A 19,363-nucleotide genomic window follows, 5' to 3' on the forward strand; every position below is an offset into this window, starting at 1 on the left:
ACTTGCTTTAAAAGAGACTTATTTTTTATGCAAAATATAATTTTATATGATTTTTTTCTCTCTAAAATGAGGCTGGTACAAACCTTTCCTATCTATGCATCAAATTCACACAACATACACGAGGGGGCGGTACATGATATACATTCATGCGCCCCCACGTGCGCTCCTTTATGTCTCATTAGTGCGCATGCGCGGAGTCGTGACCGCGCACTTGTGTGAGACGTTTGAAACTTCTCGCCGGTGATTAGCACAGCACTGCAACCTACAGCCAACGGTAAGAGCCTTTATATCTTCTCATTATCAATAAATCCACTCTCTATCATCTTCTAGGCGTTGTCAAACAGTGAGATACTGAATTATCTTGCTTGAATGTAAACGCACGCAAGCGCGCGCTGTTGAAGTGAGCTCGAGAGTTAGCTCGTGAACTAACCGCATCACGGATTACTTTACAGAGCGGAGTTTTCCGCCTTTCTTTTATTAAATAAACCCCGTTTAACGGTTTCTTCAGCGTTCTGCATGTTAAATAGAAAATGCTGAAACGCTGTTTACTTTGACTAGGATGACTAGCATTTTAGTATGCTAACAGCTTTAGCACGTGAATCATGGCCCTAGTTTCTGTCTTTAAACTCTTTCAGAAACATCCAAACTGATACAGTGGTCACCATAAACCAGCAGTCGCTCACACACAGATAATAATTTAGTGTTTATTCATAAATTCTAGTGAGATACCTGTCAGGCCGTGATAGTGAGCTTCGGTCAGAGCAGGCCAAGGATGTGTTTTGCCAATGCCATCTGTCAAGATTATAAATATCAACAGTTTTCACTATCAAGATACGGGATATGCAAAAGAAACATTAAAGAGTAAGCCTTACGTCAAAATATACTTTTAATGCAAGTCTTTATAACGTTACATCCGTTTACTTCATCATCATCAGAGTGTTCTGTTCTCTGAATGACATGGTTTTGATAAGTGTTATGGTGATTCAGCTAGCTAGCCTATACGGAAAGTCCTTGCTGTGGTTGAATATGTTCTATACTTTTGGAAGGTTTATTGTGAGTTGTTAAAGATTATCTCTAACTTTACTGCATCAGTTCTCATAGATGGTGTTTTTATTTCTGTAGCAATCATGGAGCTCAATGATGCAAATCTCCAAACCCTGACTGAGTATCTGCAGAAAACACTAAGCCCTGACCCAGCTGTGAGACGGCCAGGTAACATTCACATCTCAGAATGTTTAAAAATCTATATTGAATTTACTTTGGATTTGACCATGAGAACGTATGTTTGCAGGGCTCAACGCTAAGGATTTTTTTCTACTGAGTCAATGCATCAGGTTTTTTTACTTGCCCTGCCACAAAAAAAGTTATTGTTTTTGTTGTTTTGTATCATTGACCCATTTAAGCCTGTATTTAACATATATGGTTATGACACCATATTTTTAGATCCCTGGGAAATTTCACAGTTCTCAGTTCCGGTGTCAAAACTAGATAGGTTAATATTAGCTTAATATAAAGTTCAAACATTACTAAAGACAAGTTAGCAGTCAGTAATAATAAAGAACAAAGAAACAAATTAGAAGCAATAGAACAGAAATATATTAATCAGTGTTTTTCAGGTAGGTCTTCAGGTACAGTAAATTATGAAATATAAAATAACACTGCATAGTTTTCACTGTATATAATATAAATGGATCCTTATTAAAGCCGATTGACGTCCTAATGCACAGATCTAAAATCCTGGCATACGTACAGTTGTGGGTGTACATGAATACTTGCCAGGATGCCATTTTGACACAGTTTTGCAGATGATAGCCTAAGCTTTCGTGACGACGCAGCCAGTGACTATTCTGTCAGCTGTCCCGAGCATAGCCCTGATTCGTGATGCATGTAGATGAAGAGGTGGTTTACCAGGTGAAGGAATTAATGTTTTCTTGTTTGTTTTCGTTGGCCTCACCATCTTTAGCTGAGAAATTTCTTGAATCAGTGGAGGGAAACCAGAACTACCCCATTTTACTGCTCACAGTACTAGAGAAGTCCCAAGAAGATGTCATCCGTGTGTGTTCGGCCGTCACCTTCAAGAACTACATCAAGAGGAACTGGCGCATAGTGAGTATCCTGGTAAATATTACTACAGCAGTCTGATGTGTGATAGGTGGATGTTTAATGTGGATGTGTGAATGTTCTCTTCAGGTTGAGGATGAACCAAACAAAATCTCTGATCCTGATCGGACTGCTATCAAAGCCAACATTGTAAATTTGATGCTGACCAGCCCAGAGCAAATACAAAAACAGGTACCCATTTCAGACAACATATGAGTATTGCTTTACCTACATACTTCTGCAGTTATTCTTCTGTTATCTGGTATAAGTCTGCAGCACTGGCTGTAAAATCCACATTACTGGGTTTTTAATAAACCATATTGTTGTAGTCTCTAGAGCAGTGGTTCTCGACCAGGGCAAACGTCAAGGGGTTCTCAAGATTATGACTCTGTTAATATCAGCTGGTTGACAGCTGTTTATGAACAAACACCGTTTTAGATCGACACTGTAATACTGTATAAGATTTCCACTTGACGTAAAAATTGCTAGAGTGCCTTCTCTGTGAACGCAAACACGTCCCGGGATTGATGCCGGCATGGGGACCTAGTTACATTCCCGAAACGTGCCCAGTGTGAACAAAAGCCAGGACCAATGCCGTAAAAGGGTATTTTGTTTCTCTTAGAAGAAAGTTTGTGTTCGTCATCAACAAAGAAAGAATGAAAAAATGTCTGCAAACTAGAATGAAGCAGAGACCAGGAGCTCCTTACTATCCGCACTGAAGCTGAGATCGTTCGCCAGCTTTGTGGAACGGTACGTGATGCGTCAGTGTACGACCGAATCCGGGAAAAAATGGATTGTGGTTTCTCGAGATTGAAAGCGCTGATCGTCAGTCAATTTAAGACGCTGCGTAAAAAAATCCACCAAGTGCACAACTACAATGGAAAGAGCGGTAGGCTTTGGTCTATACAGCTAATTTTGCCCTTCATGACAACTGTGAGGGGGGTGAATTTCCGTTTAAATTATATTAAGCCTTAAATTTTTGCATAGTTAAGGGTGTGTCCACTTTTGAGTGACAGGTGGATTCCCGCTGCTGTGGTCATTAGTCGTCATTAACCGTTTGTCTGCTGTCTATTAGCCGTCATGTGACCTCAGCTCATTGTCTGACTGTAAAAATAAATAAATTAGGGAGTGACGCGCTGCCAAGATGGCGACGGTCGGCCACGCGCACTTTAGGCTTCAGAAACGGTCTTCAGAAACCTATGGGTGACGTCACGGACACTACGTCCAAATTTTTTTACAGTCTATGGTGTGAACTAGGGCTGGTCCGAATACAATTTTTTGAGCTTCGAAGCTTCGATAGGAATTACATCGAATATTCGAAGCTTCGGAGGGAGGGGGCTGAACATATTCTTCTCTCTAATAAAGGCAGAAATCTCTATGTGTCTGTCTGTTTGCATTTAGATTATTTATCTTGCATTTTGAACCGTTCATCCAATCGACTTCACGAGTGCAGTGTCACATTTGGTGCAATATAGACACGCGAGACGTGACACGTTCAGAATTAATAAACTTTTAATACAGAACAGCGCGAGCGGGAAGCGCGCGCGCCTCACGCACAGGGCTCCGAGAACGGACACTGCACTAGTGATACAAAACACAGCCTAATATTTTTCTGAGTAACAAATAACTCTCAAATCAGAAATCAGCAGCACAGCACAGTAATTACTGACACAGTAAAGGGTAGGCTAATATATTGTTTCTATTCTATTTCCACAATGTCAAAGCAACACAGCTTATAGCCTCCAAGCTCAGGCATGCACTTCTGCCCATACAAACTCCGCTGTTCTGCGCTCTAAAATAAGAGTATTGTATTTCGCCCAAAAATGCTAAAAAAATAACCGTGTGAGAGCGTTTTAGGCTATATCATGTTATAGCCAGATATGACGACGCTTACAGCACGCGTCACCGCAGATCAGCATCTATTCATCAAGCCAACGTGCAAACTATCGCAAATCAAAGTGAAAGTGGGTCGCAGATGCTTTAACACACAATCAACTTCATTAAAAGTAAAGAACCGAAATGATCTTACCAGGGCTGTTGCGCGCTCTCTTATTGCGGTCTTTGATTTAGAAATTTTAGCTGACGATCAGTAAAATGCAGCTGTTGCTGGTGAAGTGTACTAGAGGAGTGTAAGCACTCCATTACATCTGCCTATAGCGCGGGATTTGAAGTTCGGATTCATATCCGTTTTGCAAAAACACATTTATGTGTTCATTGTTCATATTGATAAATCAGAGAGAGCTATCCGATCTGAGAAAACGCATGACAGCCCCATTCAAGCGCGAATGGGAACCGTTTCTAGGGGGATGCCAGGTGTGAAAAAAAATTTTTTTTAAACGAATATTCGAATGTCAAATTTGAGAATCGAATACCAACCCACCGAACGAATATTCGAATACTCGAATATTCTGGTACAGCCCTAGTGTGAACGCACTCACAGATTCCGGAAAATCACTGGCAGTGTGAATGAACCAAAATCAAACGATCCCGGGACACATTATCCGTGTATTTTACGGAATCTGTGTGTGAAAGGGGCTTAAGTTGTTCAAAGCGTTTCTAAGGATACTGATTTTTAGAAAGCAGCTGTCTTACTCTGAGATGGTGGACGGGAACATGGTTTGTGTAACATAAGCAACACATTATTAGCCGTTTAATAACATAGTCAAGCAAAAGGCTAATCATATTAATTAACGTTATGTGTCTGACGTTGTAGAGAGTTTCTGGTTCAATACAATATATAGCACATTTAAAAACAACTGGTGTTGACCGAAGTGCTTTACAAAAGCCAAGGAAACAAACAAACAATAAGATAGAAAACACATAAAACAGTAAAGCAAAGTGAAGAACAATAAAAATGGAAAACCTATTAACTAAGGTAAAAAAAAAGTTTCTGGTTCAAATATATGGCTGAATTAATTTAAATTTAAATTTAATTTAAATCGAAATTATTTACGACAGCGGTAATGGACAATTCCGCTTCCAACCTGTAGGGCGACCGATAGGGTTGTGCCGATGGACGACCGACATCACGATGGAGAGCCACCATCGTGATGCCACGCCCCCCACCCTGTCAGACCAGCCCAGTCTCACGGCAGTTCGTGAAATGGTCACGTAATTTAATCTATTGATTCGTGTACACCAGTGGTTGGGAACCTATGGCTCGCGAGCCACACCTGGCTCTTTGGCAAAAATCATGTGGTTTTGAAAAATCTTCTCGCAAGGTCTCTCACCCTTTACCAACAAACGATCGATAAAAAAAATTAATGAAAATATTTTTGATTTATGATAATAATAATATTCAAGTTGTACCGGCAAAAGTGCATTTTCAGTGCTGTTCGCGAGTGTCACGAGTCACCACAGCAATCAACTAACTGCTTACGTTTCTGTGGTAACCTACAGCTCCTGCACTGGGATTCAAGCTGGCGAAAACCATTTTAGAACAGCAGCGAAAATGTAAAAGTAAGCTATATAAACTTTAATATATAATTTTATTGAAACGGGAGCTTTGCTGTGGAAAGCGACATTTCAAAACATTTCTACTACTTTCATTTTTGTCGCAGAGACCCATTATGTCCTATAAATGTGTTGTATTTTTGATAATCCATGCAGATTTCAGTTGACGATTCTGTTTAAAGTTATTAATAACGAAACATGAATGAATGAGAAAGAAAAAAGCAGGATGTGCTTTATATTGAAAATAAATATTAAAAGTGCGATAAGTCGCGAAAGAGAACTGAATTGTACTGATGGGATGCAGTGCGCGCGCTCCGAGCGCAACACGGACAAGCATAGTAGCCTTTGTCTTCGGTTGCGCGCCTAAACGGCCAAATAAACACAGAAATATATCAAAATACCAAGTCGAGTATTCCCGTAAACACTGTAGATGTAAGTACTGTGTGCATTCTCTCTCTCTCTCACACACACGAAGAGGATTTATGCTCATCAGTTGGTAGGCTAACTCAACCTCACAGTGAAAGCCCTGCACAATTAATTCTCTATTGCAACTTATTTATTGCTGAATATATGTTTGTTTTTAGTTGTCTATGGGCCTAATAATTACTACTGTTGAAATTGTATTGGAAAAAAGCACGTTTTTAATAATAATATTATAAATTAACCCCACCCCACGATATCATCGTCCATCACGATGTTTTACTGTAAACATCGTCAACTGGCAATTTAGGGGACATCGCCCAACCCTAGCGACCGAAGAGGAAAAGTTCCTTTGTGTTGCTTTAATGTTTTCATATGCGCGCACACAAGTGTCAGCGACTTTCCCAATTTTCTCCACTGTACATTAGGGGTGTAACAATACACTTGTCACAATTCGATACAAATCCATCGCAATATTTTAAGCCAAAATAGAGGGGTTTTTTTTTTTATTATTAAAATATTTTAATAATTTAAAATAATTTCATTGGTTATATCTTACACAGACAAGTGTAAGATATAACCAAAAAGATAAGAGGCGGATTGTCTGTGTAGAGACTCTGTGTTCTCTATGTCCCGCCTTAATGCACTGTACATATAAGAATAAACCATCTAAAACGCTTTGAATAATCATACTATTAAAACTTTGAGGACTGCCGTTCTGGCAGCGCGTATGCTCTTCAGATGATCAATGCAGTCAATCACAGATCTAATCGCAAGAAAGCATGTCAAAATGACTATTCCCAAACTAAATGGTTTGTTCATTCAAAAAATTTTATTCTGCATTTATTCACTCTCATGTTGTTTTTGTGCGTGATGCATGCATTTGAACGTCCGTGTTTACTACAGTATGCACGTAGTTGTAAATCTGTTCATCATATAAAGCTATCATGTCTCTTCAGAAGATTTGGATTAGGCCGCAATCGATTGATTATTTTTACGATGTCTTTATGGCATTTTTTGGATCTTTTGAGTTTTATAGAAATGACTTTGAATGGAGGGACAGAAATCTCTCAGATTTCATAAAAATATCTTAATTTTTGCTTGAAAGTTGAACAAAAATCTCATAGGTTTGAAACGACATGAGGGTTAGTACATAATGACATAAAATAAACTCTTATAGGCGTACTGTAGTGATTTATGAGAAGACAAAAACAAGCTTTGGGAGATGGATTCATGAGGGACTCGCTCATTCTATACATTTTGAACAAAAGAAGTTACATAGTGTACCTTTAACCTCATAACATTAGATTAGGGGTGGGCGATATGGCAAAAATGATAATATCACGATTTTTTTCAGGAAAATCACAATTCACGATTTTACCACGATTCTTTTTCATGTTGGATTTACTATTTTGCTCGTGACTGTGATATCATGATATGATATTTTTGCCATATCGCCCACCCCTAATATCATTAACACTCAATGTAAAGCCTAGCCCTAATTGTCGTGGAGTCAAAAGTTTTGAGTACCACTGCCTCTAGGAACTGGGTTGGGAAACACTGCTGATGTAAATGGACATGTAGCAAGAAGCAGTAGATATGACTTGTTTTCCCTTCTGCAGCTGAGTGATGCGATCAGCATCATCGGGCGAGAGGACTTTCCTCAGAAATGGCCGGATCTCTTGACTGAGATGGTGAACCGTTTTCAGAGTGGAGACTTCCACATCATCAACGGAATTCTTCGCACGGCGCATTCCCTTTTTAAAAGGTATTTGAGACGCATAGGAATAAGATGAATGCAACGTTGTAGTCCTTTTACCTAATGTGTTTTAATCTTCAGTGAAGTATGTACGTTTTTAAACCTTTTTAAACTTGACTTTTACTTTAGTTTGTTGTATCCAAAATTTTGTGCATTATCTCTTGTTGTCTTACAGATACCGCCATGAGTTTAAGTCCAATGAGCTGTGGTCCGAGATCAAGCTAGTACTGGACACTTTTGCACAGCCTCTCACTGAACTTTTCAAGGTGAAGTCAATGAGCTGTCGTAATTTTGTGATTACTAATTTCTATATATGCTATAATCATTACAACATGTGTGATATGGAAATTCAAATGTCATTTTTTTTTTCTTTTAGGCTACAATTGATTTGTGTCAAACTCATGCAACAGATATCAACGCCCTGAAAGTGCTCTTCTCTTCTCTAACGCTTATTTCAAAACTTTTCTACAGCCTTAACTTCCAAGTAAGTCTGCACTCATTCCTCTCATGACACCTTTTGCACTTTATATATTCTTTGTCTGTTTTTGCAAGTAACATCTCTTTTTTTTTTTTTTTTCAGGATCTTCCCGAGTTCTTCGAGGATAACATGGAGACTTGGATGACAAATTTTCATAACTTATTGACCTTGGATAACAAGTTGTTGCAAACAGATGTGAGTTTGTGTTCATGTTAAAATATGACAACAGTTGCTGAGGAGTGCTCATAAATAGAGATGCACCGATCACAATTTTCTAGACCAATTCCGATTTTTCATTGAGTTTAACCTGCCGATACCGATTTTCATTTTTTTAACCACTTTACAGCACACACAAATATTTATTTCTATCTTTTCTATAACAGAACATTTTACGTTTTGCATAGAACACAGATCATTTTTTGAACAGATAATCGCTATAAAATAGAACTATATAAATGACTCCTGGTGTGGAAAATTCACACACATCTAAAGTTATGGAAGAACCATTTCCTTCTTTTCATATCCAATATCCAACAAAAAAAAATTGGATATATTTAGCAAACTAAACTTCTGTATGAAAACAGGGAAAACAGGTAATGGCAATTATTTATTTATATATATATATATATATATATATATACATAGCCTTGCAGTATAAATTTTTTCTGGCTAGTTTACTTTATTTATTTTTTATAATCATAACCATACTTGCAACCAAAACTGAATAATGAAAACAAGTTTAAATGGGTAAATCTTCTACAAATATTTTTGTCTTCTTTTTCTTTTCTGACATACTCCAGTTCTTGTTAAAACACACCAGACATACTTATTCTGTGCATTTTGAGCACTTTTTGTGTAAAATCATGTTTAGTTTGTCCATCAAAAGTGTGCTTTCAGTTTAACTGAGCGCGAACAGCGTAGCAAAAATAGACCCGCGCCGAAACCCCCTCTTCACTGCTGCTCACGCGACGCTCCTGCTTGACGCTCACACACTGCTCCTGCTGCCGGTGTGAATGCACTCATTGATTAACATGCACGACGAAAAACATATGCACAGGTCACGCGCCACTGACATTTGCTCCGTACATGTGTGTTCCGTGTGCACGTGTGATGCTGATGTTGCGTGATGTTAATCATGCGGCGCCCTAGTGCATTTGACCGGCATAAAATTGGCATATGTCAGACTGACCGGTCGGTCGCCGATCATGGCCGATCGCGTGAAAATCGGCCAATTCCGGTCACCAGCCGATCAATCGGTGCATCTCTACTCATAAATCAGAATTCTTTAACACAGACTTCAAATAAGCAAAATTAAGAAAATAAAATGTAACTTTTGCTGTAGGATGAGGAGGAGGCTGGTCTGTTGGAGTTGTTGAAATCTCAAATCTGTGATAACGCTGCACTTTACGCTCAAAAATACGACGAAGAGTTCCAGCCCTACTTGCCCCGCTTCGTCACCGCTATCTGGAACCTGCTGGTCACAACAGGTCAGGAGGTCAAATATGACTTGGTAAGTGGGATTGTATTTAAAGTTTCAAGACTTTAAAATAATGTCTGCCACTAGATTCTTTTTAGTGTTCATAGTGCTGTTAGTTTTCTCTTAATAGTGCCTGATAATATTGTGTGTGTTGTAGCTTGTGAGCAATGCTATCCAGTTTTTGGCATCAGTGTGTGAGCGGCCGCACTATAAACATCTCTTTGAAGATCAGAATGTTCTCACCAGTATCTGTGAGAAAGTCATCGTTCCCAACATGGAGTTCAGAAGTATGTCAAGGTCTTCTATGTCAGTAGTTAACAAAGAAGCCAGCTAATGAGATGTACAAGTAATTCAGAAGGATTTTTACATGTGTAAATTGATATTTGTATGTGAATAGGTGCAGATGAAGAGGCTTTTGAAGATAACTCAGAGGAGTACATCATCAGAGACCTTGAAGGCTCAGGTGTGTTGATGCTACACTATATTGTTCAGGCACTTGGCTTTCCTGATGTGTGTAGTAAATGATGCCTTCTGTCTTCAGACATCGACACAAGGCGTAGAGCAGCCTGTGATTTGGTGCGAGGCCTCTGTAAATTTTTCGAGGGCCCGGTGACAGGCATCTTCTCTGGCTATGTGAGCTCCATGCTGGCAGAGTATGCCAAGAACCCTGGTGTGAACTGGAAGCACAAAGATGCCGCTATCTACCTGGTGACATCTCTGGCCTCCAAAGCTCAGACACAGAAGGTGAGATGCTATAGATGGTGTTTTGATCAAGTTTTTAAATTTTTTTACTACCAATTATTTGCATGTTTATGTGCCTGATACCCGATATATAGAACCGATATTTGTTATATTTCTGTTTTTGACAACAGCACTGAACTGAACAGACTGTTTAACAGTTTTTAAATTTCACTCCCTCCTTACATGCAAAACAAAACAGTAAACAGTCTGAAAGAGTGCAAAAAAATAAAACTATATATCAGGCATGAAAACTCCTCACCTTTCGGCGAAATTCGCCGTTTTAAAACCTAAAAGGGTCACCTACGTGATTTGTGCAGATCCGATGAGAAAATATTTTAGAGAGGAGGAGGAGGGGGGGGGGGGGGGGGGGGTGTTCGAGGTCGAGGCCAGCATTTATCCCCTATAAACTTTACAAAACTATAAGCTTTAAAAAACAATCATCATTCCGAATGCCGAAACATGACAGCCAATACGAGTCAGAGTAACGTTAGGGCAGAAATGTTTTCAAAGTCTTTTACACCGCGAGTCTGAGAACTGGACACACTGCCGAACAAAGAACCGCACGTCGGAAAGCAAGCCTGAGGTAAGTTAGCTTACAATGTTAACTGTCCTGTCAGATACAGACAGCGATGTTGCCAATGTCATTATTTTTTATTTTGACATAGAAGTGGGCGAGATAATATCGCGAGTGGGCGCGGGCGCCGTGAGCGCTGAGCGAGCAGGAACAAGTATTCATTGCGCGGCTCGCGAGCCTCATGCGGCTCGCCAAGCTTTAATTTGTGGCTCGCAGTTGCATGGCGGTAAATAATACGGTGATATGATAATGCATTCACTATAGATATTTTATAAAAACATAACAAGTAGCGCTTTAACATAACCCGTTAAAAACTCAAAGTGTCAGCTCTATTACAAATTATTTCGATCGGATTGAAAGGGGTGGTTTATCGAGAGAACGTGAAAAAACTTGATCGATTGAAAACCGAAACTGAAAGGACGACGTATGACGCGCTGAACAAGCTGTTCTCCTGATTAATAAAGTGTCATATAAATGAATATCCTTTCATTCTATAATTCTCCTTTCACTCAGCATCTGTGAAGTGAAGCAGGACAACGGCTCACCAGTGCTTGTTTCAGATTATCATACAGACGACTGGTTTGGGGCATTTTTAATGCGTGATAAATAGTAGCCTAGTAGTAAATAGTTTTTTTTCTCTGAGACCCGATGAAATGCGTAGATCAGCGGCCCATTGGTTCTTTTCTTGATTGACACTGGGCTAGCCCAATCACATCTTTAATGTGAAGTATAGAAATATACTCTTTCAAGTATAGAAATTAGTACAAAACTAATTATGAAAGTTTCCTTTATTTTTCAGTGCATTTGTTTTACAATAGGCTATATGGCTATTACTATCATGGGATTAATATTATAACTATTATTGTAGTAGTAATGTAGACAGACACTGTAACTAAAAGAGTTTTGAAATTTTCTTTGTTTAATTTGCACCAGATTGATGAATTTCACATTAAAAAGCACAAAATTTTCTTACGGGGGAGCATGCCCCCGAACCCCCCTAGAGTGCCAGAGGTCCACTCATCACAGTGATCCAAAAATCCTGTGAGAAACACTGGTAGCCTACTACAATGCCAATGCAGATTACAAGTTGTTTTTTTGTTGTTGTTGTTTTTTTTTGGGGGGGGGGGGGTATATATGCCGCATCCTTCTCACCTTTTTTACCCCTGACCTGTTTTCATGCCTGATATATACTGCACTGTAACTAAATTGTCTTTTTAAAAATAAAATCTTTGATTAGGTAATCAAACAGGTAATGAATATAGCATGTAAAATAATTCTAACAAATAAAAAAAAGCATAAAACAAAATGCCTGAATACAAAAAAAACAAACATTACTGCTGTTGCATCTTTCTATTTATAACAACAGCATATTAACAACAGGCAAAATATATTTACGGTCTAATGTTTTCAAACGGAGATCATAAATGACTGGGGAGTCTATAAACTCCCCATAAATATAAGCATTTGTTTTAAACTACAATTTTAAAAGGTTTGTGTTGTTGGATAGGTTAAAGAGTGAAGAGAATGGAACATGCTGGAATACGCAGACAACATTGTCAGAAAAAAATTAACAAAACAGCGAATACATCATCACAATTACGTAGTCCATCTCATCTGGCATGTTATCAGAATTATTAATGTTTTTGTCGGTCTAGATTTTACACAGAACGTCTCTCGCGGAGATAATTCATTTCCACAGAGCTGTAATTATTTTGATGTTTATTAGCTAAATAGATTTTATATAATAGACTTTAATATAATTTAAGTTTGTAAATGAGTTTTAAATGAGTGGATCATGTTAAAAATTGCATTTGGTGGCGCTGCTGGAGCATCTGAGCATCTACCCAGTGAGTGTAACAGTAACATCTCATTTGTGCATTAATGGCTGTTATGTTAAATAAAGTTGATTAATTAAGGGATGCAAATTATTTTACCTTTGAACACCATTGTTGAATCATCTCCCCTCAGGCACGCAGTTCTTTAAAGGCGGTCTTGCGTGCAATTCCATTTATCTGTGAATCTGATCTTAAAAAACGATACCCGATAATAAGAAAATGCTAAAATATCGGGAAACCGATATATAGGTCTATCTCTAGCTGTTTTACTTGGATTAAATAATTGCTCTTAATTTCCCCTCCAGTGTTGCAGGTGTTCACAGCATTTCATCGTTTTGATGATGGCTTACTTGATGCAAATTGTAGTTTAGCATATTTTAGAAGTAGCCTACAACTTTCACAGTGCTCACACTTTTGCACAAATACTGGTCTAACTTTTTTTTTTTGTTGATTCTTAATTTATCTGGAATTGTGCAGCTCTGTTGACAGTTATAGGCCACACAGAAAAGTTTGTCAGTCAATGCTGATAATTAAAAGTTGCCAAATATCAACTGATATATCAACCATGGTGATTTATCTGTTGACCACTTGTCACAAAGAGCTGCAAAGCATCGGTAATGAATCAGGGGAATCAAGAGGCTTACATGTGTTGTCTCGCACCTTAATATGACTTTTTAGAAAACAAGCTGTAAAAATTCTATTTGCTTGGCAGTCCGATTTTTGGAGCCAGTTTCAAGAATATTTTGCATCTGTTTTTTTGTTTTTTTTATGTCTGAGGTACAGTCTTACAAACTTTCACTTCTGTTTTACAGCATGGAATAACACAAGCCAATGAGTTGGTGAACCTGTCTGAATTCTTTGTCAACCACATTCTAGTAGACCTGAAGTCTCCCAACGGTAATTGGCGTCTCATTTAACTTTTCAGACAAATTATTTGTTTCATATACTGGAACTGCTGTGGGATGGTATTGCTTCGAATGAGTTGTTTTCTTCTTCATCCCCTCAGTGAACGAGTTCCCAGTTTTGAAAGCAGATGCCATCAAGTATGTTATGACCTTCAGAAGTCAGGTAAGCACTTTCTTCTCCATTACATTGTGTGCTTTCCGTTGCACAAGTGTCCTTCGTTGTGTGTGATGGTGTGTCTTCTGTCTGTCCTCCAGCTCCCTAAAGAGCAGCTGTTGGAGGCGGTTCCTCTCCTGGTGTCCCACCTGCAGGCAGAAAGCATCGTTCAGCACACCTACGCTGCACATGCTCTCGAGAGACTCTTCACCATGAGAGGAGCCAACAACTCCACCCTGTGAGTTTATCCACTACATGAGAAGAGTGGTCATGCTCTGAATTGTGTGTCATTGTTTTTTGTTCTAAGCTAATCCTGTTTTTCAGCATTACACCTACTGAAATGGCACCGTTCACAGAGCAGTTACTCAATCATCTGTTCAAAGCTTTAGCAATCCCTGGCTCATCTGAGAACGAGTACATCATGAAAGGTAATTGTCCGTTTCATTTTCACAGACCATATTTGTCAACTTTATTTTGTTTACTTTAATATATAATAATTGTTTACCTATTTACTCCTTGACCTTTTCTGCTTGCCACCTCTCCAGCCATCATGAGGAGTTTCTCCCTCTTGCAGGACGCCATTGTGCCCTACATCCCCACTCTCATTGGCCAGCTCACCCACAAGCTCCTCCTTGTCAGCAAGGTAAGCCAGTCAAAAAATCTGCTGTCCACAAAAGGGGGCTTTAATTCAGGTTTGTGTCTAGTCAATGTGGTCCTTGTCTCAATCCATGGCATTGGATTCACTGGCAGGACACACAGAAATATCCGTCCATTAAAGGGGACATTTCCCGAGCCGGACTTGATCCTAAAGGCAGGACGGAACACCTCCATGCAAATGTTTCATACACAGGGTGTGTTCAGCATGACACACTACCATACTTTTCAGCATACTATTTTACTTGTAGTATTTCTGAAGCATGTAAATTATCAGAGAATAGCCACTCACTAAATAAAATGTGTAGTATAGTGAGCTCATTAATTTAATCATTTAAATAAACTGCTTTATGTGTTAAGCAATATATATTTTATATATGTACTTTTTTTTCCCACTCTCCATTTTAAACAGCCACAACATTAAATGCTTTTTGGATATTTGGGCACCCTTTTGAAAGATGACTCTTTTATTATATATATTTTTTTCTCTCTACAGAATCCCAGTAAGCCACATTTCAACCATTACCTGTTTGAGTCACTGTGCCTGTCCATCAGGGTCACCTGCAAGGCAAATCCAGACACCGTGAGCAGCTTTGAGGAAGCCCTGTTTCCGGTGTTTACCGAGATCCTCCAGAATGATGTACAGGGTGCGTTACACTATTATAAAGTTGTTGAACTCTTAAACCTGTTTTCACACAATTGTGTGGTGACTTTCTGCCTTCTTGGTTTCCTTTCTATGAACTTGTTTTTGGGGTGTCGCAAAAATCCACTTTAATTTAATCCAAATTTAAGAAAATCTTCTCGATCAATGGACCATAATCAGTTAAGGAACTTTGGTTGTCGTTTGGGGGGAAAACAAAAACAAAATGAACATCCCTAGTAAGAGCAGTGATCTATATAATGTGTTTCCTCCACTTAACCTCTTGATGATGAATGTATAGTTTGAGGACTTGTTTATGAGCCCTCTCTCTTGTGTCCCCTGGTCCTGCAGAGTTTGTGCCGTACGTCTTCCAGGTGATGTCTCTGTTGCTAGAGATCCACTCCAACTCCATTCCCTCCTCCTACATGGCTCTGTTTCCTCACCTCCTGCAGCCCATCCTGTGGGAACGCACCGGAAACATCCCACCACTCGTCCGGCTGCTGCAGGCCTACCTGGAGAAAGGAGCCGCCACCATCGCCAGCACAGCCGCTGACAAGATTGTGAGTGTTTTTGCTTGCCTAATACTCATAATGCAGTTTACCTCACTTGAATACCCTCTCATTAAAATAATTGTACCCCTCCAGCCTGGTCTTCTTGGAGTGTTCCAGAAACTCATCGCATCCAAGGCTAATGACCATCAAGGCTTCTATCTGCTCAACAGTATAGTGGAGCACATGCCTCCGTAAGCGATGCATTATGAGGACACATGAATAAAAAACGTTGACATGTTTCTGTGCTCTATTTATTTATTTATTTATTTTGTTCTGTTTGTATGCAGAGATTCCATCACCCAGTACAGGAAACAGATCTTTATTCTGCTCTTTCAGAGGCTCCAGAGCTCCAAAACAACAAAATTTGTTAAGAGTGAGTGATTTCGGTCATTTCTGATCATAGTTTACTACACTACAAATCACTATACTGAACCCTCACTCTTTTCCTCTTCACAGGTTTCCTCGTCTTTATCAACCTTTATTCTGTGAAATATGGTGCCATTGCATTGCAGGAGATATTTGATAGCATCCAGCCAAAGTAAGTTGCTTTGTTATTGTAAATTTTGCAGTGCAGATATTGTGGAAGTGTTATGTGCTTTTGTTTTATTACTGATATTTTCCCAACCAAATATCTTTGAAAAAAGGGTCTTTGTGTGTTTAACTTTTATAAAAAAAAAATTGCTGAGCCTTTCTATTTTCCCATCTCCTCAGGATGTTTGGCATGGTTGTGGAGAAGATTGTGATTCCAGAGGTGCAGAAGGTCTCAGGGCCGGTGGAGAAGAAGATCTGTGCTGTGGGCATCACGAAGATCCTCACTGAGTGTCCTGCTATGATGGACACAGAGTACACCAAACTCTGGTAAGACATAACTCAGGCTTGTGTGCCAGCATATGTAAAATTATGAATATATGATGTCATGGCTTGAAATAAACTTTTTTTACTTGGTAGCACTGGTGCGCTCACCTTCAAAAAGTTAGGAGCACCAGCAACATTTAAGGAGCACTACATACAATTTGTATATATATTAAGATTTATTTTATTTAAAAAATTTAAAAGCAATGAGAAATTTGTTGAGAAATGAAAACGGTAGTGATGCACCTTTCATGATTGTACAAAAAATGAGAAGTATTTTGTGTTTACCAAGTTGTTTTTGAAATAAGGCTGCTCTTAATTTTCATTGATGACTGATTATTGCAGTGTTCGGACATTATAGACTGTTAATAATTTTAATTATAGGCCTATAATTCATTGAATAATCAACCAAATTGTTTTTAAATCATTTTCAATGAGGAGTAAGCAAATCTGTCTAATCTTTTATTAGCGGTGATGCGCTATGAAATTATTGCAGGGCAAATGAATTGTAATATCAATTTAATAGGTCTACCCTAATAATAATAATTTAATACATAAATTGGAAATGAGTAATCCTCTTGATACCGATAGCTGATGCTTTTGACGATGTCTCTGGATACGCGCATATTTCACATGGATTGTGTGAGCAGACAAGTCGCAGCTCGACAGTTGGACCGTAATGTGAGCACACAAATCCTGAGCTTTGTGTTTATATCGCATGTGCTGTACTTGTACAGAGTTGGTAACCTTGCTGAAATCGCACAGTGTATGCCCGCCCCAAGTGTGCATGAGTGCGAGCAATACGTTGCTGGCTGCAGTTCACTTAACGGGCACTGCTATCGCTAATAACAAGGGTTTCTGAATTCTACATATAGCCCCTTCAAACAGAAGGAAAAAAACACTATTATAAAAATGGACCCTTGCAGACCCTCGTGACTTTTTATTTTTTATTCAGATCGTTTGTTCTTTTTAAGAACATTTGCTAACACTGTCTACACTGCGTGCGGCGTGACACTACAGATCCCCGACGGCAACCTGATGCCCCGTTCTATTTCTGATGTACTCCAATAGATTAGCGATGTTTGCTTTGTCACATCCAGTGCAGTCCGCCTCAAGTGACGGTCACGTCCAGCGTACACATGGTGTTGAGGACATTTGTATTTAAAACTAGATTTCTTTACTGAGGACAAACTTATTTGCCATTGACCCAAACCTGGGTTATGTTCTTTAGGGCTCCTTTGCTGCAGGCTCTTATTGGTCTGTTCGAGTTACCAGAAGATGACAGCATCCCAGATGATGAACATTTCATAGACATAGAGGACACTCCAGGATACCAGACCGCTTTCTCCCAGCTTGCTTTTGCAGGCAAGAAAGAACATGACCCCATCGGAGATGCTGTCAACAATCCCAAAATCCTCCTAGCTCAGTCTTTACACAAACTCTCCACTGCCTGTCCTGGAAGGGTGAGTATCACTCATAAGATGGTTTAGGGATGCTGATGTAAACACTAAAATGACTTCAGAACATGGCAGGAGCATGCTTGTCACCCCTACCCAGAATACCTGCTAACTGAATGTTGTTTGTGACAGGTGCCCTCCATGTTGAGCACCAGTCTGCCAGCAGAAGCTCTTCAGTACCTGCAGGGCTACCTTCAGGCTGCCACTGTACAGCTGGTGTAGACACACACACACACACACACACACAGACTCCTTATCGCCAAGAAAGGGGGATCTCTGACACTCTCAAGACACCCAAACTGAGACGACCAATGGACTCAACATGAGTGGAGACGCACCGCCCAGTGACGCATGGCCACACAGAAGGGGTTTTAAGGGTTTGTTTTAATGGATTCAGTGCAGTGAATTGGACCGAGCAAGGAATGATGGTTATGCTTGTGGAGGGGGCTGATCAACTCACTGGGTGGCCTCTGCTCATGTTGGCTTTTCCCCTCATGTGTTAATTTAAGTCCATTCAACACTTTCTCTTATTGTTTAGTTTGCAGTCTCACCCAACTATTAATTTGTCAGTATTTTGAAATGTCGCCTTTTACAAACATTTATCATCACTTGGGAGTTGGCAGATATTTGGTGGCATCTTTCAAATCAACGGGAAAAGTATTTTCCGATTGTTCTTTTTCCTGTAGTTTTGAAGATGTTTTTACTGTATAAACGAGTTTTTGCAACGCAGAAAAAAATAACTATAAATGTCTCTTGTTGCATGTAATTTACCATGTTTTGTCTCCATGTCTTAGTTTTGCTGCTCTAGTTAATAAATAAAATGAAGCACTTGTGTAACATGTTGGTCACGTTTGTTTTTGCTTCAAAAAGGTTTATGTGCCGGAGGATCTTACACATGCCGGGGAGCTGAAGACCACAATCACTGTATTGTGCTCAGCTGTTCATTACATCACACGCTAAAGCTGATCTACCGCACTTCACAGATCACTGCATTCCAGGAAAGACGCATGTATTGATTTTCCATAATGCAAAGTCGAGATTTCAGTTAACAAAATGAGTTTGTGTAACATGCTAAATTTACCACTGGTTTATGTGAACTTCTGCTTCATAAAAGCAATATTCTTTAGCCCATTGATGATTTAGGGCATGGATTACATACTTTAACTCACGCCACATCACATGCAATCTTTTCACAGGCCTTATACAACATGCACTATAGTAATAACAGTAGATTATAGTAATAACAGTAGATTATGCATATTTACAAGCAACTAACCCTAAACCAAGTTCTACCTTTAAACCCTATAGTAAAT

At 39.2% G+C, this 19,363-nt stretch overlaps 1 protein-coding gene across 1 annotated transcript; it reads left to right on the forward strand.

Annotated features, from left to right (window-relative positions):
* The first annotated feature begins 176 nt into the window (after positions 1-176).
* On the forward strand, positions 177-18,887 carry cse1l (CSE1 chromosome segregation 1-like (yeast)). Its single transcript, XM_084396092.1, has 25 exons — positions 177-274; positions 1,123-1,212; positions 1,964-2,106; positions 2,191-2,292; positions 7,596-7,741; positions 7,908-7,998; positions 8,109-8,216; positions 8,313-8,405; positions 9,553-9,720; positions 9,845-9,974; positions 10,085-10,150; positions 10,229-10,431; positions 13,650-13,734; positions 13,844-13,905; positions 13,998-14,134; positions 14,221-14,324; positions 14,442-14,539; positions 15,047-15,197; positions 15,542-15,750; positions 15,835-15,932; positions 16,029-16,114; positions 16,198-16,279; positions 16,453-16,599; positions 17,825-18,056; positions 18,183-18,887. The coding sequence occupies exons 2-25, from the start codon at positions 1,128-1,130 to the stop codon at positions 18,270-18,272; spliced, it is 2,916 nt and encodes a 971-aa protein (XP_084252218.1). The 5' UTR covers positions 177-274; positions 1,123-1,127; the 3' UTR covers positions 18,273-18,887.
* The last annotated feature ends 476 nt before the right edge of the window (positions 18,888-19,363 follow it).

The sequence above is a fragment of the Rutilus rutilus genome, assembly GCF_951802725.1.
Source record: "Rutilus rutilus genome assembly, chromosome: 22".
NCBI lineage: Eukaryota > Metazoa > Chordata > Actinopteri > Cypriniformes > Leuciscidae > Rutilus > Rutilus rutilus.